Genomic DNA, 27889 nt, shown 5'->3' with positions numbered 1-27889 from the left:
GGGTGCCCGCGCGTCCCGCTGGGCGCTGCGCTCGTTGCTCCGCCGCTTCCCCGACGGCAGGTGAGGCCCAGCGCTCGCAGTCACTACGGCGGCCCCTACCCCTGGGCGGGGATCCGGGAGGAGGAGGGGAACGACATCTGGACGGGCCGAGGGGACAGAGCCTGGTCAAGGATGGGGACAGTGGCCGGGCCGCGGGGACAGCTGACGGGGTGGGGGTGGGGGACGAGGGGACGACTGGGGTGACCAGGGAACAGTGGCCTGGCTGGGGGGGGTCGGGGGAGGGCAGTGACCTGGCTGGGGGGTGAGATGGGGGACAGTGACCTGGCTGGGGGGTGAGATGGGGGACAGTGACCTGGCTGCGGGGTGAGATGAGGGGACAGTGACCTGGCTAGGGGGGGGTCGGGGGAGGGCAGTGACCTGGCTGGGGGGTGAGATGGGGGACAGTGACCTGGCTGGGGGGTGAGATGGGGGGACAGTGACCTGGCTGGGGATGTGAGATGGGGGGACAGTGGCCTGGCTGGGGGGGGTCGGGGGAGGGCAGTGACCTGGCTGGGGGGTGAGATGGGGGACAGTGACCTGGCTGGGGGGTGAGATGGGGGGACAGTGACCTGGCTAGGGGGGGGTCGGGGGAGGGCAGTGACCTGGCTGGGGTGTGAGATGGGGGGACAGTGACCTGGCTGGGGGGTGAGATGGGCGACAGTGACCTGGCTGGGGGGTGAGATGGGGGACAGTGACCTGGCTGGGGGGTGAGATGGGGGGACAGTGACCTGGCTGGGGATGTGAGATGGGGGGACAGTGGCCTGGCTGGGGGGGGTCGGGGGAGGGCAGTGACCTGGCTGGGGGGTGAGATGGGGGACAGTGACCTGGCTGGGGGGTGAGATGGGGGGACAGTGACCTGGCTAGGGGGGGGTCGGGGGAGGGCAGTGACCTGGCTGGGGGGTGAGATGGGGGACAGTGACCTGGCTGGGGGGTGAGATGGGGGGACAGTGACCTGGCTGGGGGGTGAGATGGGGGGACAGTGGCCTGGCTGGGGGGTGAGATGGGGGACAGTGACCTGGCGGGGGGGGGGGGGTTGTCGGGGGAGGGCAGTGACCTGGCTGGGGGGTGAGATGGGGGACAGTGACCTGGCTGGGGGGGTGAGATGGGGGGACAGTGACCTGGCTGGGGATGTGAGATGGGGGGACAGTGGCCTGGCTCGGGGGGGTCGGGGGAGGGCAGTGACCTGGCTGGGGTGTGAGATGGGGGGACAGTGACCTGGCTGGGGGGTGAGATGGGCGACAGTGACCTGGCTGGGGGGTGAGATGGGGGACAGTGACCTGGCTGGGGCGTGAGATGGGGGGACAGTGACCTGGCTGGGGATGTGAGATGGGGGGACAGTGGCCTGGCTGGGGGGGGTCGGGGGAGGGCAGTGACCTGGCTGGGGGGGTGAGATGGGGGGACAGTGACCTGGCTGGGGGGTGAGATGGGGGACAGTGACCTGGCTGAGGGGTGAGATGGGGGACAGTGACCTGGCTGGGGGGTGAAATGGGGTACAGTGACCTGGCTGGGGGGGGTCGGGGGAGGGCAGTGACCTGGCTGGGGTGGTGAGATGGGGGGACAGTGACCTGGCTGGGGGGTGAGATGGGGGGACAGTGACCTGGCTGGGTGGGTGAGATAGGGGGACAGTGACCTGGCTGGGGGCTGGGGTGGGGGGACAGTGACCTGGCTGGGGGTTGGGGTGGGGGGACAGTGACCTGGCTGGGGGGTGAGACGGGGGGACAGTGACCTGGCTGGGGGTCAGGTGGGGGGACAGTGACCTGGCTGGGGGTTCAGGTGGGGGGACAGTGACCTGGCTGGAGGTTCAGGTGGGGGGACAGTGACCTGGCTGAGGGGGTCAGGTGGGGGGACAGTGACCTGGCTGGGGGGTGATGTGGGGGGGGACAGTGACCTGGCTGGGGGGGTCAGGTGGGGGGACAGTGACCTGGCTGGGGGGGTCAGGTGGGGGGACAGTGACCTGGCTGGGGGGGCACACCCTGATTTAGTCCCAGTCAAAAGAATAAGAAATTTTATCTCACGACCAAAGAAAAGGCTGCCCGGTGACAGCCCCAGGAGGAGCTAAATACAGTGGTTTTCCGGGAGAATCCACTCGTATGTGCCCATCACAGCGGGAGCAGTCTAGGTGTGTAAGGACTGCTAACATTTTGTGGATGCTTTTGAAAATTATTGGGAGGATGGGGTGGTGGTGCACTTGGTTGAGCACATACATTACGGTGTACAAGGACCTGGGTTCAAGCCCCTGGGTCTCACCTGCAGGGGAAGCTTCATGAGTGGTAAAGCAGAGTTGCAGATATCTCTCTCTCTTCCCCTCTACCTCTCCTTTCTTTCTCGATTGCTGTCTCTATTCAAAATAAATCATAAATATATATGTGTAGCTTGGGAGGTGGCACAGAGGTTTGAGACTTGATCTCTCAAACCTGAGGACCTAGGTTTGATGCATGGTGTCAAATGTTCCAGGTTGAATGAAGCCCTGGCTCTCTCTTCCTTTCTCATTAATTTTTTTAATTGGACCCTGAATCAAACTATTAAAATGTAACATTTAGGGGCCAGACAGTGGTGCACCCAGTTAAACGCATGTACTATGGTGTGCAAGGACCTGGGTTCAAGCCCCCGGTCCCCACCTGCAGGGGGAAAGCTTCACGAGTGGTGAAGCAGGGCTACAGGTGTCTCTCTTCCTCTCTATCCCCCCTCCCTCTCAATTTCTCTCTGTCTCTATCCAATCATAAATAATATTTTAATATATATAGATAACAAAACATTTGGTAATTTGGGTTTGACTTGATGATTTAATAGTGTCAGAAAAATTTTGGTGATGCTTCTGGGATTGGGATTTATTGATTTACCGTTGGTTTAGGATGGTACAGAATTTCAGGGGTTGAGGGCCAGGTGGTGGTGCACTGATTAAGCACACATAGTATTATGCACAAGGACCTGGGTTCAAACCCCCGGCTCCCCACCTGCATGCAGCAGGGATGTTTCACAAGTGGTGAAGCAAGTCTGTAGATCTCTCTCTCTCTCTCTCTCTCTCTCTCTCTCTCTCCTTCTCCCTCTCTCTCCCTCTTTCTCTCTCTTCCCCTCTCAATTTCTCTCTATCCTATACAAGAAGGAAAACATGACCACCAGGAGTAGTGGATTTGCAGTGCCAGCATTGAGGCCTAGTGACAGGAGTCAAAAATAAATAATAGAATTTCAAGGGTTCAACTTTGCACTCCTCAGTGTGTGTGTAAGGCCCACAGTCCCCACCACTAGGTTCCTCCACTTCACGATCAGAACGACCCCTCTGGCCACCTCCCACTGTCCCTTCTTCCCCTGTAACCACGGCAGTTTTCACCACAAACTACTTTCTGTTAAGTCAAGATTCAGATGCCTTTTTTTGTTGGGAAAATTAAAAAGCAGAGAGTACAGAAGGTGAACTTCGCTGTATCCATCAGATGGACTCAACTTGTTGAAGTGTCTTTGGGGGTGGGTAGGTCACCTTCATCGCTTGCAGATTTCTTTTTATTATTAGAGCATTCATTTGTGTGAGAGATCGGAGTGAGAGAAAGAGCCGGGGAATCACTCTGCATGTGTCTTACCACATGGCTCGGCGCTGGCTGTGGGCGCCAGAAACGGAGTCTGGGACCTCTCATACTCAAGACCGTTGTTGTCACTGCCCTGTTTTCTTTGCCCTGTTTATCTTTGACAGAGACGGAAATTGAGAGGGAAGGAGGACATAGGGAGGGAGGGAGAGAGAAAAAAAACACCTGCAGTACATGTGAAGCTTCACCCTAGAAGTGGGGACCAGGATCCTCCTGCACTGTGACCCCGGGCCCCGATGCCAGGCTGGAGGCGCTTGTGGGCCAGAAGCTCCATCTGTGAGGGAGGCTGTATCTGGGGTAGAGCTCCACACTGCCAAGTTCCTGTGCTCCCACCGACAGTAATCACCAGAGCCCTCACTGAGTCTTAGAGACAGTTTGGTCACGTGTGTGCGTGCACCTGTGCGCCAAGGCTGAGTCCTTTGTTTCAGTTCCACACATGATTGAAACCACCTTTGACTTCCTTGTTTGCTGCACTAAGTCCAGTCATCTCCAGATCCATCCATTTAGCCCCAAAGGACACAATATTGTCTCTTCTCAATGAAGAGTAGTACTCCAGGTTTATTGCTGGGCCTCGGTGCTGGTGCTACGAATCCACTGCTCCTGTGGCCATTTTTTTCCATTTTTTTTTTTTTTTTTGATAGGACAGAAATTGAGAGAAGAGGGGAAGATAGAGAGGGAGAAAGCGACATAGACACCTGCAGACCTGCTTCACTGCTTGAGAAGTGACCCCTCCTGAATTGTGGGGAGCTGGGGTTCGAGCTGGGATCCTTGCTCCAGTCCTTGTGCTTCACAGTATGTGCGCTTACCCCAGTGCACCACCACCTGGCCTGCTAACCCATAATTTCTTTAGATTAGTTGATGGGCGTCTGGGCTGCTTCCACTCCTTGGTGACTGTGAATAATGCATCTGTGAGCACCAGGGCGGATACTTCCCTCTGAATGAGTGTTTCCATGCCCCTTAGACAACAGCCTAGAAGCCGTGCTGCTAGATCATCAGCCATTTCCACATGAATCTTGTTGGAGAACTCTCTTTTTCTTCTTTTAAAGATTTTTTTCCCTTTTTTTAAAAAAATCTTTTATTTATTTGATATTGGATAAAGACAGAAATTGAGAGGGGAGAGGGAGGGAGACAGAAAGGGAAGGAGACAGACAGACACCTGCAGCCCTGCTTCCCCACTCATGAAGCTTTCCCCCTGCAGGTGGGGACTGGGGACTTGAACCCAGATCCTTGCGCACTGTAATGTGTGCGCTTAACCAGGTGCACCACGGCTCCATAGTGCTTTCCACAGGGCTCCATGTCTCTCGAAGGCTGCACTCACCTCCCCACCCCTGGTCTCCCACCCTAGCAGGGCTGAGGACTGGCATCTGGTCCCACGGTGAAGAGGGCCTGTTCTCCCCAGCAGCCCTTTGGGGAGGACTCTGAAGTCAAAGTGCTTCGTGGTGCTGGTTGCCCAGTTCCAGGCTCATGTCTGAGGAAGCCAGTGTACGGGTGAGTGCTGTTTCTCCCTCCCTTCCAGAGCGTTTGCTCATCTCACCTCTGAGCACCAGAGACAGTGGGTTAGAATTGCTTGTCTTCCTTGTGTCACTGAAGAAGAGACAGGTGCTGTGCCATTGACCATTTTCTTACTGTCTATCCCCTCACGTCCAGCAGCCAAGCTGCCCTTACTGGTTTCCCTTCTCGTTTTTTCTGAGTGTTATCTGTGTAACTGTCAGTGCACACTTACACACTCAGGTCTTTTTTCTTTTCATTATATATATAGTATAGCTATCACACATTCCACATCACATATATTGTATACTAGCTTACAGAATGATAACGGTACAGTTCCACACCATCCCTGCCAGGCTGGCATGGGGGTGCCTCTTTCCGGACACGTACTCTCTGGGTTGCAGAGAAAAATGACTGGATCCAGCCTGGGCTGCTACTCGCTCAGCAACGTGAGGGAGATGACTCAGGAACCAAACACGTGGCGCGAGGCAGTGCACTATCTTTATTGATCAGAGAGCCAAGGTTTTTAAAAGGTAGACCCGGAAGTGGCAGGTTGGAAATGGAAATGGCTAGGAAAGGGGTGGAGAAAGGCAAAAGGGCACTGGGAAAGTAGGAACTTCCTTAGCAACTGTTGCGAGGGTTTTTTTTTTTTCCTCCAGGGTTATTGCTGGGGCTCGGTGCCTGCACCATGAATCCACCGCTCCTGGAGGCCATTTCTTCCCCCCTTCCGTTGCCCCCATTGTCGTAGCCTCGTCGTGGTTATTATTATTGCCATTGTTGATGTTGTTCGTTGTTGGATAGGACAGAGAGAAATGGAGAGAGGAGGGGAAGACAGAGAGGGAGAGAAAGACAGACACCCGCAGACCCACTTCACCACCTGTAAAGCGACTCCCCTGCAGGTGGGGAGCCGGGGGCTCGAACCAGGATCCTTACGCCGGCCCTTGCGTTTTGCGTCACATGCGTCTAACCCAACTGCACCACCGCCCGACCCCCTGTTGCGAGGGTTTTAACTGGTAGGATTAATAATAATACCCTGCAGGCAGGGAGGGTCTTGAGGGCAGAAAGAAGATAGATCAAAGGAATGGAATGGGTGGGGATCTTTCAGGCAAACCAATGATTATGTAGATAGGCCATAGTATCAGGAATGTGGGGTGCTTTGTGAGGCTCCTCACAATTTCCTGACACATACCACCACCAGACTTCTGTGTCCCCATCCATCCCCTCCATTAGAAGCTGCAGTTGCTTTTCTAGGGTCGCAGATATGGGTTTAACTATATAGATTTGCCCATTTTTATTATGGTCCTACCTTCTCGTCCTTTCTATGTCACGCCTGCACCTATTACTACTTCTGAATGTCCTTCCTTTTTTTCCTTTCTCTCTCAGGACACTGGTGGAATGGGGTTTCAGAACCCTCTGGTCATCTTCCCCTAACATTTCTCCCCCACTGGGAGTATGGACTAAAATTCTTTATGGGGATGCAGGAGGTGGAAGGTGTGGCTTCTGTAATTGCTTCCCTGCTAAACATGGGCGTTGACAGGTCTCTACTCCCAGTCTTTTTCTGTCTTTCCCTAGTGGGGCAGGGCTCTGGGGAGGTGAGGTTCTGGGACACATTGGTGAGGTTGTCTGCCCAGGGAAGTCAGGATGGCGTCACGGGAGCATCTGCAGCTTGGTGCCAGCGCTCCCTTTCCCCTTCAGCAGCTGAGCTCGGACAACCCCAAAGTGCAACTAAACTTCACCAGGCCCTGGAGGAGCCCTGAATGGTCACATGGACTCGAGCTCAGGGTAGACACAGTACTGCCCCAAATGAATCAGGGTGCTGACTGTGTATTCATGTATGTGAAAGCTTAAAAGCGACATCATTCAAAAAATAACCCCCAGGGCTGGAGAGATGGCTCACAGGTAGAGGTAGGGGTGTGTGTGTGTGTGTGTGTGTGTGTGTGTGTGTCCCCAGGACTGCATGGGAGGGAGCTCTGGGGCCAGAGCATCTCACCCACTCTGTCTGTCTTCTTCATAGAAGAATGGGATGCATTGGATCGACCTTCCTGTGGTGTATCCCGTGAGTACCCATTTATTGGGGAAACTGACGATCCTTCCTAGCTGACTGAATCCACATGGATCCCAGTCACTTTCAAAGCCAGCAACAAGCAGACATCAGGCTCAACCTGACGCTGTTGACTGGCTACGGAAGAAGGGCAAACGCTAGAAGAATAGAAGTAGCAGCCGAGAACAGTGGAGCTGTGGATGCACAAGGCCCTGGATCTGCAAAGAAATAAGCTTCTTATGTAGTAAGGCCTGTGCTCTACCTGGTGAGCTGCCGCCCAACCCCGGAAGCAGGCTTACCCCTTGGGGCGCAGGGCTGTCAAGTCCCAAGGTGACCCATCTGACCTTCACAGGAGCTCTCTGAGAAGCTTCTCTGGTGTTCAGATGCTGCCGGCTTGTCTTCTTTTTTTAAGGTTCACTTACTAATGGCAGACTGGGGGCGAGAACCCAGAGCATCTGTCTGCACGACCGATGCCTTGAATGCAGCACTCGATGCTCGAGAGGCAAACGCTTTCCCCATGGCACCCCTTCTGGATGGAGTTACTTATGAGAGAGACCGGGAGAGAGAGAAGCCAAAACATTGCTACTCAGCTCTGCCAGGTACAGAGCCGGGAATCGAACCTGAGTGTGTGTGTGGGGGCCCCTGGGGTCTCAGTCACAAGCAAGTCCTGTGCTTAGTGCTGAGCTCTCCCAGTCCATGATAATTCCTAATTGTTCTAAAATCTCCCCAGTAAGAAAGCATTCCAAATGGAGGCTCGAATCCAGGTCCTCGCGCATGGTAATGTGTGCACCCAAGTGGGCCAGCTCCCAGCCCCCTTATTCTATACATCTGATTGGTTTTCTTTTCTGTTTTGAGAGACAGAAGAGCTAAGCACCAGAGCACTGCTAGGTCACCTGTCCTCCATTTCTCCCAATGCTCGTTATTCGACTCCGAGTCTGGGAACAGTGAGCGAGCACACGGTGCCCCTAGGACGCCTGCACGCCTATGTTCAGGGAACACCAGGGGAAGATGCCTGGAGAGCTCCTGTGTACTCAGCTTGGGAAGAGCCACTCAGGAGCCTCAGACTTTCTGAAGCCGCCTTTATTTTGATGTTATTTATTTACAAGCGCACTGATCAGCTCTGACTTTTGGTGGTGGTGTCGGGCATTGAACCTGGGGCATTGGAGCCCCAGGCATGAGAGTCTGTTTACATAACCATTCTTCTTCTTCTAGCGTTTGCCCTTCTTCCATAGCCAGTCAACAGCGTCAGGTTGAGCCTGATGTAAAGTTTCGAGACCTCCTTTGAATCTGGAGAGGTGGCAGTCGTTGACTATGTGGGTCATAGTCTGTCTGTAGCCGCAGGGGCAGTTCGGGTCGTCTCTGGCTCCCCAGCGATGGAACATAGCGGCGCACCGGCCGTGGCCTGTTCCATAGCGATTGAGGAGGGCCCAATCATAACGTGCTAGGTCAAAGCCAGGTTGATGCTTGCAGGGGTCTGTGATGAGGTGTTTGTTCTTTACCTCAGCTGACTGCCAGCTCTGTTTCCAAGAGTCTGGAGCAGAGAAGTTCAGTGTAGGCGTAGGGGACCAGATTGGGTGACAAGATGTCAAGCGTTGGACAGGGTGGGCGAAGATATCCGCGTATATTGGCAGGTCCGGTCGAGCGTAGACGTGGGAAATGAACTTAGATGATGCCGCATCCCGACGAATATCTGGCGGGGTGATGTTGCTAAGAACTGGTAGCCATGGAACCGGGGTGGAACGGATGGTTCCAGAAATGATCCTCATGGAGGAATATAATTTGGAATCGACCAAGTGGACATGGGGGCTATGGAACCATCCTGGGGCACAGTATTCTGCAGTGGAATAGCATAATGCCAGAGATGATGATCGTAGTGTGGAAGCGCTCGCGCCCCATGAGGAGCTGGCCAGTCTTGCAATGATGTGATTCCTCGCGCCCACCTTTGCTGCAGTTTTTATGAGATGTTTGTGAAATGACAGAGTGCGATCAAGAGTAACACCAAGATAGACTGGCTGGGCTTCATGCCGGATTCTCGTATCACCAAGCTGCACATTAAGCTCACGCGAGGCCGAGGCATGGTGTAGATGGAAAACAGATGATACCGTTTTTGCAGTGCTAGGGATTAGTCGCCATTTTTTACAGTAATCAGATATCAGAGACATGTCTTTCGTGAGTGTTTCCTCGAGGATGTCGAACTTGGATGCCTGAGTTGCACAGCAGATGTCATCGGCGTAGATGAACTTCCTTGAAGAAGTTTCTGGGAGGTCATTGATGTAAATATTAAATAGCGTAGGAGCCAGAACAGAGCCCTGGGGGAGGCCACTTGAGACAAGTCTCCATCTGCTAGACTTGTCACCCAGATGCACCCGGAATCTTCTGTTTTGGAGAAGAAACGATATAGTGTTGGCCACCCATGGAGGCAGGCATCTTGAGATCTTGACTAGGAGACCACGGTGCCAGACCGTGTCATAGGCTGCTGTGAGATCAACAAAGACAGCACCCGTCTTTAAATTCTTCTGGAATCCATTTTCAGTGTAAGTTGAGAGGGCCAGGGCTTGTTCGCAGGTAGATCTTCCTGGGCGGAAACCAGCTTGGGCGGGTGATAGGAATTTCTCTGTAAGATGAGAAATACGTGACAGAAGCAGCCTCTCAAGGAGTTTGTAACACACGGAGAGGAGAGAAATTGGTCTCTAGCTGGCGGCCAGTGTTGGGTCTTTCTTTGGTTTCAAAACCGCTATAATCTTCACAGGACGCCAAACTTTGGGCATAGACTCAGATTCCAAGATGTGGGACAGGAATGAAGCGAGCCACTTCTTTGCTGCGGGGCCCAGGTTAAGAATGAGTTCTGGGGTGATGTTATCATAGCCATTCCCGGTTTAGCCCTCTTCAAAGCGTCTTCCAGTTCAGACAGTGTAAAGGGAGAGAGTTTTGGAGATGGACAAGATAACCGGAAGTGGGATGACCATTCATGGGAAATTTCTCTTTTCCAGACTGGGTCAATCTTAGCACGTCCAACTTGAGTTAGGTGACTGGCCACTGAGTTTGGAGATACGGGAGGATGGGAGATGGGAGGGGGTTGGCTACCGGCACCTAGTCTGTGAAGAAGCTTCCAGGCCTTCCTACTTGAGTGGGTGAAGTTCAGACTCTCCGTGAGTTGTTGCCAGCGGGCTTGGTGTGCTGCATCCAGGGAGGCAATGAGATGGTCAGCCACATCTGGGTTGCCTGACTCATCGTACTGCTTTAGTAGTTGCTCGCATTCAACATCAAGACAAGGCGTATAGTTAGCACGTCTCCCACGAGGAATGGCTTGGGAAGCTGCTTTGAAGATGGCTTGGCGGAAGCACCTGTTGGAATCTTCAGAGGGGATAGAGTTAATTGGAATTGCAGGAATAGATTTGTTGGTAAGATCACTGAACAGACGCCAGTTTGCTTTCCGAAAGTTCCATCTTAGTTTCTCCAAGCACAGAATCAGTGGGAGCTGGAGACCAATGTGGATAATAGCTGGGCGGTGATGACTGTGCGGGAAGATCTTGAGAACTTGTCTCGTAGCGGGAAAGGCTTGGCCGTTGACTGTGCTAATCCAGCACAGGTCTGTCTATCCCCACCCTATCTTTATTTATTTCACTTTTGTTAGTTGGCTAACTGGTCACTTGAAGTTTTGTTTTTGGTCTTTAGCAGAATGCTGCTCAGCTCTGGCTGATTGATGGTGGTGCTGAGGATTGAACCTGGGACCTCAGAGCCTCAGGCACATGGTTACAGAACCATTATGCTGCCTCCCCAGCTCCCACCACCTCCCCCCACCTTGATTTTATGATAGTGTTGTACACGTTAACAAGAATTCACATCACTTGGCACTGTCCAACACTCAGGCTCTGAAGTGGGTCAGGGCCAGGGGAACGAGAGAGCTGTGACATGGGCCTCTGAGCCTAGTGGTTAGCTCTCCCAGGTGGCCCATCCCGGCTGTGAAAACTTTGCTTATGCCAGCAAACAAGAAGCCAAGTAAACACAAAACCCAATTCACCCCAATCCCCGCCTGCAGGAAGCAGTGCTGCAGGTTTCTCTCTTTCTCTCTCCTTCTCTATCTCCCCCTTTCTCTCTCTGCCCTATCAAAGAAAATAGAAAAAAAAAAGGGGGGGGGGGGACTGGCTGCTGATAGCAGTGGACTCATTGTGCTGACACTAAACCCTGCCAATAACCATGGTGGCAATTACATATATAATTGTTCACAGAAGTTTGGTAGATAATTAACAGTGGATAAATAACCTGAAACCCAGTTTAATGTTTAACGAGGCTAAGAGGAGCACAGAGTCAAGGCCAGGAGAAGAGAGAGGTGAGTGTTCCCCAGGCTGATGGGGTGCCGGGAGTGAGACTGGACCCCCCCAGGACCCTGAGCCCTGAGGGAGGTGGGAAAGGAGGTGGGAAAGGAGTCTGACAGCAGGGCATCCCAGCTGTCAGACTTTCCCACCAGCCTTGGTGTAGCTCCGTCCCATGGGCCGGCTGTTTGGAAAATCATTCAGCTTTAGGACACTGAGCTACCTGGACTAGCAGTTATAGCAGAATGTCTCAAGGAACCCAGACAGATCATGTGAAGATGTAGAAAGGTCTCCAACACAAAAGCGGCAGGCTGAGGGATAAAGGGGTCTGACAGGGCCACCCGGAGCCTAAGACGGGAGGTCCCTAACCAGGAGGATCACGAGGCGAGATCCTTGGAAGCAGGCGTTGGTCATTGTGAGCCTGACACTGAGGCAGGTGCTTGTGGCATTCACTGAATCGCTTCTGGGGAAGGGTTCCCCCAGCCTGGAAAGGGGACTGGAACTTGAACCCAGGACTGTCCCGTGTTCTCTAAATGAATTAAACGTTCCTAGGTGAAGGTTAAGGATGGAGGTTGACTAGAAACTTCTCAACCATCTTCACTCAAAGAGCAGAGGATGGAGGAGTTGGAAGGAAGACTGGCCTGATGTCAGACTGCGGAGAAGCCAGTCAGACGGGGTGGGGGAAAGGGCTCTGCCACGCAGGCCTATTGCTAACTGGCAGGTGAACCGCACCAGCTAGTACTGTGCTGAGGACTGTGCTTTTTGTACATGATTTGTCATGAGTTTGGATGAAGGATGAAAGGATGTGTTTTTTTTTCTTAATTTTTAATTATATTTGTTTATTGGATAGAGATAACCATAAATCCATGGTGGGGGGACTGGGGGGGTCAAACCTGGGTCCTTGCACATTGTACCAGGTGCACTCAACCACCCGATCCCAGATGTGGGGTTTCGTCAGTGGATTCTGCCATCCTACACTCAGCCGTCTCAGGGGCCAACTAGTTGTGTTCATGGACGTGACACCGCCACCCTTGCGGGGAGCTCTGTGGAAGTTACACATGGGCCGTGCGGCGTGGGGGCAGGTCAGCACTGCAGTCTCCACATAGCTCCAGTCAGCAGAATCGTGACCTTCTTTGTCACTGCTATCATGTCGGGCTCAAAGTCTCTTGTCTGGTGTAAATAGAGCTGTTACTTGGGATTCGCTTGAAGGAGGCTTCTTCTTCCTATGCCTCCACGTTGAGCCTCTGTGTCCTTAAAGCTGCTGGGACTCTTGTAAACAGCATATATTAATAGTTAGTTTTTAATCTGACTGGTCACTTGTCTTTAACTGGAGAATTAATCCATTTCCACACAGGGAAATTGTTGATGGGTAGGAACTTACTAATGCCAGTTTCTTGGCGTCTGACTCTTGTATATTTATTTTTTTTCCTTCTTCTCTTGCTACTTCCTTGAACTTGATCCTTCTTCCAGGGATATGTGCTCTGACCCTCTTCTGTTGCTATTTTTGGGAATCTGCCATAGGCTTCTGCTTTGTGGCTACCAGGACTCTAGTATTAAAAAAACGTCTACCCGGAACCATTCTGTCTTATGGTGAGATCAGCTTAACTTTGGTCGCCTACAAAAGGACTGTCAGTTTACAGCCCCCTCTGAGTATTTTCAAGGCACTGTCTGCCTCTTTCATCCTGTGTATTCATTACTGAATGGCAGGAGCTATAGTGGCTTTTTGTCTGTCTGTCTGTTTTGTTTTTTGCTCTGACCCCTCTTTGGACTACAGAGAAGTAGTCAGAACAGTGCCATCTCACAGTGTCAGAATCAGCCGGAACTAGGCTCTGTATTTCGCTTTACCAGCTTATTTTATGTTCTTATGTGTTTGTATCTAACTTATGGGCACTCTAGCTTGAGGAATTTTTTTTTCCTCCAGGGTTATCGCTGGGGCTTGGTGCCCGCACTAAGAATCCACTGCTCCCAGAGGCCATCTTTTCCCATTGTTGTTATTGCTGATGCTATTGTTGTATAGGACAGAGGGAAATTAAAAGAGCAGGGAAGACAGAGGGGAAGAAAAAGACACCTGCAGACCTGCTTCATCGCCTGTGAAGGGCTGCCCCAGGTAGGTGGAAGGCCAGGGACTCGAACTAGAATCCTTGCACAGGTCCTTGCACTTTGCACTATGTGCCTTTAACCTGGTGTGCTACCACCCAGCCCCCCAGAGAAACTTTTTCAGCATTTGAAAGTGAGATCTAATGATTAATCCTCACCCTCCTTTTTTTTTTCCTTTCCATTTTAGCTTTTAAGATTTATTTTTCAGGAGAGAGGAGGGAGAGACCAGAGCACTGCTGGTCCATAGCTTATGGTGGTGCCGGGGTTCGATTTGGGGCCCCTGGGGGCCCCAGGCAAGCAAGCCTGGCGTATTACCACCACACCTCTCCCTGACCGGGCCTCATAGCTTCAGTGTGTCTGCAGTGAGTTATTTGGGCTAGCAAGTGTCCTTTTGTTCTTGTCACCTCCGTGAATCTATTGCCCCACTCTCCCAGCCTCAAGGTTTCTGCTGAGCAATCCTCGCAGAGGGAGGCAGTGAAGGACGGACTCCACCCCAGTGCCTATTCACCCCAGACTTGGACCCCGGGCACGTAGAAACACCTTACCCCCCCCCCCACTCCTGCCTCCTGGAACATGTATTCTCTTTGCTTCCCTGTTCCCAGAAGCTGTTCCAAGTCTCCAGCCTTGAGACTAAGTCCTGTGTTGTTAAGACTTATGGGGTGACGTACGTGTCCGAACACGGTCAAAACCTCTCTATAAACTTGAGAGCTTTGGCAGGGAGCGCTGAGAGCTTCCCTGCAGTTGCCCAAGACAAAGCCTCGAAGCAAGAATCCTTGGTTATTAAGCTGCCGTCTGCTGATTGGGGGGTGGGGGTCTCTCTTTGCCCTCTGTGTGGGGGGACAGTACGGCTTTCATGGGAGACGCTGCAGACACTCACTGGAGGCGCCTCAGCGGATTTGCAGGCAGGTGACCGGATGGTGCTCCCTCTGTAGCGTACAGTCTGGTGTTCTTCCTGCCTCGGACTTAGTTTTTCTGCATTTTATTTATTTACTTATTTTGATGGTTTTATAATGCATCTGGGAAAAGATCATTTAGAATTGAAGTAACTGGATGGTCTCTTTAGCTTCTTGAACGTGTATGTATAGATTTCTATGGTTTGGGAAGTTCTTGACCATTATTATTTTTTAATATTTTATTTTATATTTATTCTTTTTTTTTAATTACCACCAAATTATTATTGGGGCTCAGTGTCTGCATGTAGAATCCACTGTTCCTGATGGCCTTTTTTTTATTTAATAGGACAGAGAGAAATTGAGAGGGGCAGGAAGACAGAGAGGGAGAGAGACAGAGAGATACCTGCAGTACTTGTTTTACCGCCCTTGGAGCTTCCTCCCTGCAGGTGGGGAGCAAGGGCTCCAACCAGGGTCCTTGAGCATGGTAACTTGTGTACTTAGCCAGCTATGCTACCACCTGGCTCCCTTGATGTTCTGTTTTAAATAGAGACAGAAATTGAGAGGGAAGGGGGAGATAATGAGAGAGAGAGAGAGACACCTGCAGCCCTGCTCCACCACCTGTGAAGCTTTCCCCCTGCAGATGGGGACCAGGGGCTTGAACCTGGGTCCTTATGCAATTCAATTTGTGTGCTTAACTGGGTGTGCCACTGTCCAGCCTTTGACCATTTTTCTTTAAGTAAGTTTTCTGCCTCCTTCCTGCTCTCTCCTTCTAGAAATCTGAAAACTCACATGTTGCTTATTTTGATAGTATATCATACTTTATCTAGGTTGGTAGGTAGAAGAGAGATCATCCTGTGGCTCTCTTTTCTAGTAATGTCTTCATTTGGTTTGTTAGGTGGATAACAGTGACCTCATGAAAGAAGTTGGAAAGGACTCTTTCCTTTGCTGTGCTCTGGGAAGGTTTATTTAATATTCCTAAAAGTTAGGTGAAATTTGCCATAGAAGCTACCTACTTCTTTGCAAGAGACTTAACTAGGAGTAGAAGTTCAGAAATAGGTCCAGAGCTGTCCAGGTTATTTATTTTTTTCTTCAGTGACCTTTGATCATTTGTATCTTGCAAAGAATTTTTCCATTTTCTCTAAGTTGTAAAATGTTGCTGGGCTAGCATGGGGGTGCCTCTTCCCAGGTTCGTACTCTCTGGGTTGGAGAGAACGCGACCGGAGCCAGCCTGGGCTGCTACTCACTCAATGACTCGAGGGAGATGACTCAGGAACAGACTCATGGTGGCGAGACAGTTTGATCCTTTATTGATCAGGGAGCCCAGGATTTTAAAGGTCTGACCTGGAAGTGGCAAGGTGGAAACAGAAATGGCTAGGAAAGGGGGCAGAGAAAGGCAAAAGGGGACCGGACAGGTAGCAACTTCCTTAGCAACTGTTGTGAGGATTTTAACTGGTAGGATTAATAATACCCTGCAGGCAGGGAGGGTCTTGAGGGTAGAAAAAAGATAGATCAAAGGAATGGAGTGGGTGGGGATCTTTTAGGCAAAACAGTGATTATGTAGATAATAAGTCTGATAAGACGAGAGGATGGATGTCCCCTCAAGTGAAGCCCTGCCAAGCTCAACCACATCCTCACAATTTCCCAACAAAATGTGTTGGTGTAAAATACTTTACCATGTTCTTTTATTAGCTGCCCTTTTATGCTGGTGGCTGTGAGTGTGTCTACACTTTTTCAGCATTTGAAAGTGAGGTCTAATGATTAATCCTCACCTTCCTTTTTTTTTTTTTCCCCGCTTTTTAGTTTTTAAGATTTATTTTCAGCAGAGAGGAGAGAGACCAGAGCACCACTGGTCCATAGCTTATGGTGGTGCCGGGATTGGATCTGGGTTCCCTTGGGGACCAGGGTATGCCCCCACTTGTGTGTGTGTGTATGTGTGTACACACTCAAACACAGTGATGCCCATTTTCATATCTGTTTCTCCTCTTTCATTTCTTACATCAGTAACTCACCATTGTTTCTTTTTGGGAATCTATAAAGCTGGGAGACTATAATATAGTGATTCCTATATATCTATCACCCAGATTCAACAATTAAGATTTTGTAGCAGGCATGGAATAGATAGCATAATGGTTATGCAGAGAGACTCTTATGCCTGAGGCTCTAAAGTCCCAAGTTAAATCCCCTGCACCACCATAAGCCAAGCTGTGCAGTGCTCTGGTTAGAAAAAAGATTTTGGGAGTCGGGCGGTAGCGCAGCAGGCTAAGCGCAGGTGGCGCAAAGCACAAGGACCAGCATAAGGATCCCTGTTCGAATCCCGGCTCCCCACCTGCAGGGGAGTCACTTCACAGGCGGTGAAGCAGATCTGCAGGTGTCTGTCTTTCTCTCCCCCTCTCTGTCTTCCCCTCCCTCTCTCCATTTCTCTCTGTTCTATCCAACAATGACAACAACAATAATAACTACAATAATAAAACAACAAGGGCAACAAAAGGGAATAAATAAATAAGTATTTAAAAAAATTAAAAAAAATAAATAAAAGATTTTGTATGACATGTTTCATAAAATCTTCTTTTTTCTTTTCTTTTCTTTTTTTTTGATTTGTTAGAATAGATTAAAGTCCCAACTGTGACATTTTTACAAACTCTAGATAACTTCCAAATGCATCTCTGAAAAATAAGGTTTATTGGTTGGTTGGTTTTTGACAGAATGTAATGTCGGGAGTCGGGCAGTAGCGCAGCAGGTTAAGCACACGTGGTGCGAAGTGCAAGAACCAGCGAACGGATCTCGGTTCGAGCCCCCAGCTCCCCACCTGCAGGGGAGTCGCTTCACAAGAGGTGAAGCAGGTCTGCAGGTGTCTGTCTTTCCCCCTCTCTGTCTTCCCCTCCTCTCTCCATTTCTTTCTGTCCTACCAACAGCAACAACATCAATAACAACAATACAACTATAGCAATAAAATAACAAGGCCAACAAAAGGGAATAAATACATTTTTTTTAAAAAAAAGAATGCCATTATTCATCCAAAGTCTGCTAGTTATCCAGGGCCATTGGGTATCTTGGGTTTCTCTTTTCTTCTCGTCTTTTCTTTCTTCCTTCCTTTTCTTTTATCTTGGGTTTCTTAGTCTAAAGTCCACCACCCTCACTTTTGACAAAAGTGATTTGAGGGTTCCCCTCCCTCAAGCTTTGTCAGCTTGCTTCCAGCTGGTGTCATCTGACTGCTATGTGACAGGTTTTGGTCTCTGGCCTCTGTCTGTCCTGCTACCGAGGGACTATGTGGTGACTCGGAACCTTCTGTAGCTCTGCGGGACACAACTAGGGAGTGTGGCAGTGGGGTGGCCCACTCCCCACATCAGGGACTAGCCTGCATGTCTGTTCACCTCAGGTGGGTCACCTCTCTGAGGCCTGAGGTCCCCTCACCTCCAGGCTCCACTCTCCAGCCGGTGGACCTACCTCCCTGGAGGAAAATACCAGGGGCGGGAGGTAACTCTGTGGGGGTCATTCGACATACCTGAGAGCTTCAAGACACAAGATGGCTGCGGGGGGGGGCACTGTGAGGACAAGTCCCCCGGCACTCAGGGCAAAACCGGGCAGTCTAGGTGCTGCCACCCAGTCATGCCGCTGGGCCTCAGCCCCTGTGACAGGAGACAGGAATGCCTGTGCTGCAGGGTGGGGGAGAGCTGACCAGCCCCCATCCCTCCAGCTCTCTTCCTCTCTCCTGTCCTGAGGGGCGGGGGTGGGGGCTAACCAGCTGAGCTCTGTCTTCTGTAAAGATCTGGGGGTGTGGAAAGGAGGCATGGCTCTGCAGCCCAGCCTAAGAGCGAGGGAAACTCCAGGGTCTTTGTCATCCCCCCCACCCTTTGTCTGGAGAGAGGAGTGAGGGAGAGCTGTGTCACCCCAAGGCGGACCTCAGCTGGGGTGTAACCACGCCCCACTCCCCCGTGGGACAGTGGCCAGCTCCCTCAGAGAGCTGTCTGTCTCAGCATGAGTCAGTGTCAGAGGGGTGGGGCAAGGCCTTAGCCCAGAAATCACTGGAGTCATTGTTAAAACCATGCTGAGTTTGCAGAAAAACAAACAAACAAACAAACAAAAAAACTCAAGACTTCCAAGGGATCTTGTGACTGTGGCCCAGCGGGGTCCTTCCGAAGGCCGGCTAGGCATGCTGGGAGGGCCTTGTTTTTCTCCCCTTTGGGGTGGGGGGTCCCTGCCCTGCCCTGGCTATGCTGCTTCTGCACCGTCACCCGTCACCCGAGGTAAAGGCAGATGACACAGGAAGAAGGCATTTTCATTATCTAAGAGTTGCTTGTTCTCAGTGGCCTAGTGGAGAAACTTCTGAACTCACAAGTGGGAGGTCCCAAGTTCAACCCTTGGCGTCGCTGTTCTGGTTCTCACATATAAAATATATCAGTTTTTTTCAAAAATCATTATTTGGAGGTGGGGGTAGGTAGCTTAATGGTTATGCAAAGAGACTTTCATGCCAGAGGTTCCAGAGTCCCAGGTTCAATCCTCCATACCACCATAAGCCAGATGTGAACAGGGCTCTGGTAAAATAGTAATATCAGTAGCAATAATAATAATTTGGGCCAGTGAAATAATTCACTTGAATAGTGCTGCTTTGTCATATGCCTGACCTGGGTTTGAGCCCAGCCCCCAGTGCATTGAAGAAGCTTCTATGCTGTGGTTTCACTCTTTTGCCTCTAACCAAAAGAAGCAGAAAAAAAAAAAAAAGATTTGTTGTCACATGAGAGAGAAAAACAGGACAGCACAGATGGACGGCATTTCCATGAGCCCAGTTCTGCTGCAGGCATCCTTGCCAGGCCCTGACCCCGCTCCTCTGCCTCTGCCCCCCCCCCCCAGCCTCCCTGGGCTGACTCCGGGGTCTCTGGTGCCCAGGTGGAGGGGTGGCACCCTGAACACACACACTGGCCCCCACCGGAGGCACTGTTTACTGAGAAGCTGCCTAAGTCCACTGAGAATCGGCTTCAACACCAGAAGTAAAAAATGACCCAAGTGATTCCTCTGAGCCTGTGCCCCAGGGTGCATGGGAGACGGTGGCGGACGGGGTAGGTGCCACCCAAGGCCTCATCTCAGGAAAGACGCCCTCAGAGTCAGGGTGGCCTCAATGTCCCGGGTGCGTCTGAGGTTGTCTGCGTCTCCCCGGCTTATTAGCGCTGATAAGCAACCTCTGGGTTCTGCACGGTTTGAGGCAGAGTGATCTTAAGTGCCTTAATCCTCCAACGGGAATGATTGCTTAACTCTGAACCCCTCACCCACCCTGGAGGGACGAGCTCCCTCCTGCAGGCCTCCCTTATGAGAGGGGCCGGACAGGTGAATGGTTCACTTTTCTACACAAGCAGAGCCCTCCAGCCAGCACAGAGGGGATGCCACTCCAGATAGCGAGCGAGCGTGCAGGGGATGGTGGATTAGTCATTCTAGCCAGCTGGCTGCTCCTGGGCTAAAGAAGTCTGATTTGTCACCTGGTTCCCTTTAAGGGAAGAGCTCTCATCTCTACAGAAGAGAATTACAACTGCTCTCCCTCTCTGTTTAACTTTTTTTTTAACTTTCTTTTAAATATTTATTTATTTTATTTATTCTCTTTTGTTGTCCTTGTTTTATTGCTGTGGTTATTATTGCTATTATTGATGTTGTCATTGTTGGATAGGAGAGAAAAAGAGAGAGAAGAGGAAGACAGAGAGGGGGAGAGAAAGATAGACACCTGCAGACCTGCTTCACCACCTGTGAAGCGACCCCCCTGCAGGTGGGGAGCTGGGGACTAGAACTGGGATCCTTACACCAGTCCTTGTGCTTTGTGCCACACGCGATTAACCGGCTGTGCTACCGCCTGACTCCCCCCTTTTTTTTTCCACCAGAGCACTGATCAGCTCTGGCTCATGGTGTTGTGGGGGTATTGAATCTGGGACTTCGGAGCCTCAGGCATGGTCTCTGCTTAACCATTATGCTGTCTACTCCCGTCCCCCACAACTGCTCTCATCCTCTTTCCTAGCTCAAGTCTCTCTCCTTACCAGATGGAGATATTTATTTATTATATTTATTTATTCCCTTTTGTTGCCCTTGTTTTATTGTTGTAGTTATTGTTGTCATCATTATTGGATAGGACAGAGAGAAATGGAGAGAGGAGGGGAAGACAGAGAGGAGGAGAGAAAGAAAGACACCTGCAGACCTGCTTCACCGCCTGTGAAGCGACTCCCCTGCAGGTGGGGAGCCGGGGGCTCAAACCGGGATCCTCCCGCAAATCCTTGATATTTATTTATTTATTGCAGGGGGCAAGGTTATGCGCTATAAGATCTTGATAAATGAGGGGGCCGGGCAGTGGCGCAACCCTCATTAAGCGCACATAGTACTAAGAGCAAGGATCAGGGTTCGAGCCCCCTGCTCGACACCTGCAGAGAGAAAAGCTTCACAAGGGACGAAGCAGGTCTGCAGGTCTCTCTCTCTCTTTCCCCCTTCTCTCTCAATTTCTCTCTGTCCTATCTAATAAAAAAAATAGGGAGCAATGCATTCATAGTGCTGGCACCCAGCCCCAGTAGTAGCCCTGGAGGGGAAAAAAAAATCTTGATAAAGGAAGCAGATAGGGTGGAGAATTGAGGGCTAGGGGCAGCTGCGCTCAGTAGACAGGTGAGCTCCATTCTGCCACAGGACAAGCTCAGGGTTAAAATCACCTTCCCAGAGCCTCGCAGCTGCTAAGTGGTAGCGGTGGGCCTGGAGCCTGTGTTTACCATCCTGGGGCCTGCCCTGGATCAGCACATGGGAGTGGCCACCAGTGGGGAGAGTGGGGAGAGGATATGAACAGAATATTTACCAGAGATCCAAAAGGCCAACAGACATATGAAAAAATGCTCCAAGTCATTGATTGTCAGGAAAAAATGCAAATAAATACCATGAGATACCACTTCACCCCTGTGAGAATGTCATACACCAGAAAGGACAGTAACAGCAAATGCTGGAGAGGTTGTGGGGACAAAGAACCTTCCTGCATTGCTGGTGGGATTGTAAATTGGTCCAACTGGAGGGCAGTCATGAGAACTCTCAGAAGGCTAGAAAAAGGACCTACCCTGTGACCCTGCAATTCCTCTGGGGACAGATCCTAAAAAAAGTAAACATGCCCATCCAAAAAGATCTGTGTCCACCTATGTTCATAGCAGCACCATCTGTAATAGACAAAATCTAGAAGCAGCCCCGGTGTCCAACAACAGATGAGTGGCTGAGCAAGTTGTGGTCTATATACACAATGGAATACTACTCAGCTATGAAAAATGGTGACTTCACCTTCTTCACCTCATCATGGATGGAGCTGGGAAGAATCATGTTAAGTGAGATTTGCCAGAAAGAAAAGGATGAATAGATAAAAGTTGAGAAATACGAACAAAAGGGGAAACACAAAGCAGAACTCGAACTGGAGTTGGTGTGTTGAACCAAAGTCAAGGATTCTTGGTAGAGCGAGGGGGAATTTCATGTCTTGTAGCATAATGGTGAAGGAGGGCCCAGGCTGGGGGTAAGAGTATTTTGCAGAAAACTGAGAAATGTTACACATGTACTAATAGTTGTTAATTATTGTAAACCACTAATTCTCCAATTAAAAAAAAAAAAACACATGAGGAACTCTCTGACCTGGGTTTGAGCCCAGCCCCCAGGGCGGATTCCAGGGCCCTCAGGGGCCTCCTGTGTTCCACTCGGCGGCGTCTGGCGTCTGATCCCTGGCTCAGAGAAAACAGCAAAAGCCAGAGAGCAGAGCCCCAGGCCAGGTCAAACAGGTGTGTCAGTCCCCATACCCACAGAGCACTGAGCTTCTCAGCCAGAACACAGGAAGTCAGTAAACAAAGAAGAATGCTCGGGACAGTCTGAAAGAGATTCCTTCTAGAACTTTCTGCCCAACCACACTATATATATATATATATATTCTGCAGAGCTTGGGCAAGTGCACTTTTTCATTCAGATAGAGAGGGAGGCAGAGAAGCCTCAGCACTGCAGCTTCCTCTGGTGCTGGGGGGTTCATTCATCCTACCCAGTAAGCTAACTCTTGGCCCTGTTAATTAACCAAGGGTGTGATCTGGGCGGTGGCACAGTAGCTAAAGCATTGAACTCTTAAAGCAGGAGGCCCCGAGTTCAATCCCCAGCAGCACATGTACCAGAGTGATATTTGGTTCTTTCTCTCCTCTTATCTTTCTCATTAATAAATAAATAAATAAATTTTTTTAAACAAGAAACTAGAAAGAAAAAAAAAATTAACCAGGGGTAGGGAATAAGCTTCACAGCCAAGGAGGGAAAACGGGACAGATTTCGGCACAAGGAGAGAACCAGGGAAGTCCCAGATGGCGGGTACAGGATAAGGGACAGGCTGGAGCAGCCAGAGAGGGGTGCTCAGGGCCGCAACGGTTCTTACAATGCTTCTCCACGTAGGGAGGCAGAAAGTCTGTCAGAGAAACTGGAGCGGGGAAGAAAAGGAGGAAACATAAGTAAGTGGTTCTGAGCTCCGAGAAAAACAGAAAGTGGTCTGAGGAAGGAAATTCCTCTCAGGACATTCTGTGCCTTCCTCAACTGTGCTGAGCTGAAGCTGGATTTGATCAGAAGCCAGCAGGGTGGGGTGGGGGTGGGGGGCTAAGGCTCAGTAAGGACCCACCTCAGGACTCAGCTACATATATGGCAGCTCTGTGATAATCCTGGAGGCAAAGAAAAAAATAAGTCAGGTCCAGATACCCCCACACCTGCTCCATGGCCCGTCCCCACAGCCCCCTCCTGCTCGGGGCACTGCTCAGATGGTGCCTCCTTGATGGGTGCCCGCACGGCAGCGCCATCTCTGAAGAGGGTCCCACTCCATCCACCTTCACGCCCTTTCCTGAGTCCCTTTCACAAGAACCATTCTGGATGGTGATGTGACAAGTACTTACCTTCCCTGACCTGCCGTGGCGAGTCACCAAGTCACTGCGTGTCCCTCGAAGCTGAGGGAGGGACAGCTGGACAGCTGGGCGGACAGAGTGCAGGGTTAGTGCTGAGCCCTGAGCCTGTGACGGCAGCTGGCCTCAGGTGGTCGTCCCACATACACATAGATACGTGTGCTTTCTTTTTTAAATTTTTATTTCACTGGACAGAGACAGAAATCGAGAGGGAAATGGGAAGGCTGGGGAGGTAGCAGAATGGTTCCACAGACAAGCTCTCCTGCCTGAGGCTTTTGATCCCTGGGGTTCAATTCCCAGCACTACCATAAGCCTGAGCTGAGCAGTACTCTGGTCTCTCTTTCTCTTTCTTTACCTCTCAATTTCTCTATCAAGAACATAAAAGGCGGGGTGGGGGTCTGACTGTAGCACAGCGGGTTAAATGCATGTGGCACAAAGCACAAGGACCAGCATAAGGATCCCGGTTCAAGCCCCCAGCTCTCCACCTGCAGGGGAGTCGCTTCACAGGCGGTGAAGCAGGTCTGCAGGTGTCTATCTTTCTCTCCCCCTCTCTGTCTTTCCTCCTCTCTCCATTTCTTTCTGTCCTATCCAACAACAATGACAGCAATAACAATAATACTAACAACAGCAATGATAAACAACAAGGGCAACAAAAAAGGGAAAAAATGGCCTCCAGGAGCAGTGGATTCATAGCAGGCACCGAGCCCCAGCGATAACCCTGGAGGCAAAAAATAAAGGGAGTCGGGCAGTAGCGCAGCGGGTTAAGTGCAGGTGGCGCAAAGTGCAAGGACTGGCTTAAGGATCCTGGTTCAAGCCCCCAGCTCCCCACTTGCAGGGGAGTCGCTTCACAAGTGGTGAAGCAGGTCTGCAGGTGTCTGTCTTTCTCTCCCCCTCTCTGTCTTCCCCTCCTCTCTCCATTTCTCTCTGTCCTATCCAACAATGATGACATCATCAACAACAATAATAATAACTACAACAACAATAAAACAACAAGGGCAACAAAAGGGGGAAAAAAGCAAATTTTAAAAAAAAATTTTAAAGAACATAAAAGGGGGAAGAAAAAAAAAAGGCCGCCACAGGAGTGGTGGATGCATCCCGGGGGCATTGAGCCCCGCCAACAACCCTGGCACCAGGAGATTCCCCAGGGTGGGCAGTGGTGCACCCAGCAGAGCATACACACTGACACATACAAGGACCTGGGTTCAAATCCCTGCTCCCCACCTGCAGGGGGGAAGCTTCAGGAGAGATAAAACAAGTCTGCTGGTGTCTGCCTCCCTCTTCCTTCCCAAACTCTCTGTCTCTCTGGCACGCATGGGTGAGCCCACGTGTCACTGTGCACGAGGTCCTGGATTCAAGTCCCCACTTCTCACCTGCAGCGGGGTAGCCTCACAAGCCCTGCCTCCCACTTCCTTCTTAGTTTCTCTCTGTCTCTAGCTAGTGAACGAGTAAACATGAAAAGCATTATTTTTGAACAGTACTTGTTCTAGACTGGCTGAAAGTATGGACAGATAGGCCCATGCCCATGTCCAGCAGAGAAGCAATTACAGAAGCTAGACCTTTCACCTTTCACCTTTGCACCCCATAAAGAATTTGGGCTTGGGCTCATACTCCCAGAGGGGTAAGATGACCACAGGGCTCTGAACTCCAATTCCACCAGGACCTGAAGCATCGGTCACCAGGAAGCTTATTTGTAGACCATCATTGAAAGGGAAGTGAATCTGGAAAACTACCAGAGGAAGTCAGGCCCTGTTTCTCTTATCAGAGAGAGAAGGGGTGGGGGGAAAGGTGTGGGGGGAATCAGGTGGTAGCGCAGCAGGTTAAGTGCATGGATGGGCATGAGGATCCCGGTATGAGTCCCCGGCTCCCCACCTACAGGGGAGTCGCTTCACAAGTGGTGAAGCAGGTCTGCAGGTGTCTATCTTTCTCTCCCCTTCTCTGTCTTCCCCTCCTCTCTCCATTTCTCTCTGTCCTATCCAACAATGACAACATCAATAACAACAACAATAACCACAACAATACATAAAACAAGGGCAACAAAAGGATAAATAAATAATTTTTAAAAAGAAAGGAAAGACACCAGTAGCAGTAGTAGTAGCAGGTGTAGGGATGACTTAGAAGGAAAGTGGAGGCAGAACCATTGAAAAAAAATGGGGGGAAAAACATAAAGCTATAGACATCGGTAGATAGAGAATCATCCCGTGTGGAGGGGGTGGGACACAGAATTCTGGTGGTGGGAACCATATGGAATTCTACCCCTGTTATCTTACCATTTTGTAAAGCAACATCAAATCACTAATAATGATAGTAGCAAGTGCCTTTTCTAGAAAAGCAGGCTCCACCTGAGAGCAGACCGGCTCCCGCAGCCTGAAAGGCCCAGAGGAAGGGGAGGGTGGGAACGGCCGCTGACCCAGCCCCTGTGTCCTGTGTCCGCAGCCCATGGCCCGAGTGCTGGTGTTCGTGTACGGGACACTCAAGAGCGGGCAGCCCAACCACGGCGTGCTGCGGGACAGCGCCCACGGCCAGGCGGCCCTCCGGGGCCCGGGCCGCACCCGGGAGCGCTTCCCGCTGGTCATCGCCGGCCCGCACAACGTGCCCTTCCTGCTGCGGCGGCCGGGCTGCGGGCACCGCGTTCGAGGCGAGGTCTACGCCGTGGACGGGGCCCTGCTGAGCTTCCTGGACGACTTCGAGGACTGTCCACACATGTACCAGCGCACGCCGGCCGCCGTGGTCCTGGACGGGGACGGGGGCGAGGAAGGCAGGACGGTGGAGTGCTGGCTCTACAGCACCGAGTCCTTCCCGCCCGAGTGGGCGAGGCTCCCGCACCTAGAGGACTATGACTCTCAGGGTGCCCACGGGCTGCGCTACAACCCTCGGGAGAACAGGTGAGGCCCGAGGAAGGGGAGGGGGCACCCGCAGCCAAGGCCAGGGTCCCCCGGTGCCCCTGGACACTGAGACCGACCAGACTCCACCTGCAGGTGGTACCTATGATGGACGGACTGGGACTCACTCAGCAGGGCACTGAGCATCTCGGGCCTGAAGCGGCGGGGAAAGAAGATAATTTCGTGATTTTTTCTTTGTTTGCCTCCAGGGTTACTGCTGGGGCCCAGTGCCTGCACCATGAATCCACTGCTCCTAGAGGCTGTTTTCCCCCTTTTTTTGTTGCCCTTGTTGTTGTAGCCTTGTTGTGGTTATTATTGTTGTTGTTATTGATGTCGTTCATTGTTGGATAGGACAGAGAGAAATGGAGAGAGAAGGGGAAGACAGAGAGGGGAAGAGAAAGACAGACACCTGCAGACCTGCTTCACCGCCTGTGAAGCGACTCCCCTGCAGGTGGGGAGCTGGGGGCTCAAACGCCGGTCCTTGAGCTTTGTGCCATGTGAGCTTAACCCGCTGTGCTACCGCCCACCTCCCCAATTTCATTTTAGCAGTCTTTCTTTTCCCCCATTGCTTCTCCTCTTCTCCCCTGCCTGGGACTCTGGTTTGGGTCTGTAGCACCGAGCAAAGCACGCTCCACTAAAGCCTGGTGTGGTCGAGGGCTCTGCACCCCCATTCCACCAGGACCCCAAGTCATCAGGAAGCTTGTTTTTATACCATCAATGTAATGGCAACGAATCTGGAAAACACCAGAGGAAGCCAGGCACAGTTTCGTTTATCTGAGGGAGACAAGGAAAAAAGGGAAGAACACTCAGTATTAGTAGTAGGTGTAGAGAAGGGAAGGCAGGACTGTTGGGGAGAAAATGGGGAAGAAAATATATAAACACACACAGAGAGAGAGAGAAATGATAAAATAGAGAGATGGGGAAAGAATCAGCCCGGGGTGGGGGAAGGGAGGGGAGCGGTGGCGCACCTGGTTGAGCGCACATTATAAAATGCAAGGACCCAGGTTCGAGTCCCCAGTCTCCACCTGCAGGAGGAAAGCTTTGCGGGTGGTGAAGCAGGGCTGCAGGTGTCTCTCTGTCTCTCTCCCTATCACCCCCTACCCTCTCAATTTCTGGCTGTCTCTATCCAATAAATAAAGAAGTTTTAAAAGAACTTTAAAAAAATAGAATCAAAGCCAGTTGGTGGTACAGATGGTTAAGTGCACACACTATAGTACACAAAGACCTGGGTTCAAGCCCCTGCGGGGAAAGCTTCACAGGTAGTGAAGCAGAGCTGCAGGTGGCAGTCTCTCTGCCTCTCTATCTCCCCCTATCCTTTCAACTTCTGTCTCTACCCAATAATAAATAAATATTAAAAAATAGAGGGTAGTCAGGTGGTAGTGCCGTGGGTTAAGCAAACATGGCTCAAAGTACAAGAACTGGTGTAAGGATCCCGGTTCAAGCCCCCAGCTCCCCACCTGTAGGGGTGGTTGCTCCCTCTCTCTGTCTTCCCCTCCTCTCTCCATTTCTCTCTGTCCTATCCAACAACAACTTCAGCAATAACAACGATAAGGGCAAAAAAAGGAAAAATGGCCTCCAGGAGCAGTGGAGTGCAGGCACCAAGCCCTCTCAATAACCCTGGAGTCAATCATCAATCAATCAATCAATCAGTCAGCCTATGT

The 27889-nt window shown here is 51.2% G+C and overlaps 1 protein-coding gene across 6 annotated transcripts; it reads left to right on the top strand.

Moving 5' to 3' along the window:
- GGACT (gamma-glutamylamine cyclotransferase) lies at nucleotides 1-27797 on the top strand. 6 transcript variants are annotated; one of them, XM_060191825.1, is made up of 3 exons: nucleotides 1-60; nucleotides 4960-5102; nucleotides 25783-27797. In XM_060191825.1, exons 2-3 carry the CDS (start codon nucleotides 5079-5081, stop codon nucleotides 26233-26235), a joined length of 477 nt encoding a protein of 158 aa, XP_060047808.1. In that variant the 5' UTR covers nucleotides 1-60; nucleotides 4960-5078; the 3' UTR covers nucleotides 26236-27797. The 6 variants fall into 6 exon arrangements, with proteins under 6 accessions (XP_060047808.1, XP_060047811.1, XP_060047809.1 ...); XM_060191826.1 differs by having other exon boundaries at nucleotides 41-60; nucleotides 4963-5102; XM_016184970.2 differs by lacking the exon at nucleotides 1-60 and adding an exon at nucleotides 2011-2158 and having other exon boundaries at nucleotides 4963-5102.
- Nucleotides 27798-27889: the final 92 nt, after the last annotated feature.

This window comes from Erinaceus europaeus, chromosome 5, assembly GCF_950295315.1.
Source record: "Erinaceus europaeus chromosome 5, mEriEur2.1, whole genome shotgun sequence".
Classification (NCBI taxonomy): Eukaryota; Metazoa; Chordata; class Mammalia; order Eulipotyphla; family Erinaceidae; genus Erinaceus; species Erinaceus europaeus.
Note: the sequence above shows the minus strand (reverse complement) of the source record. Positions and strands in the feature narration are given on the sequence as shown.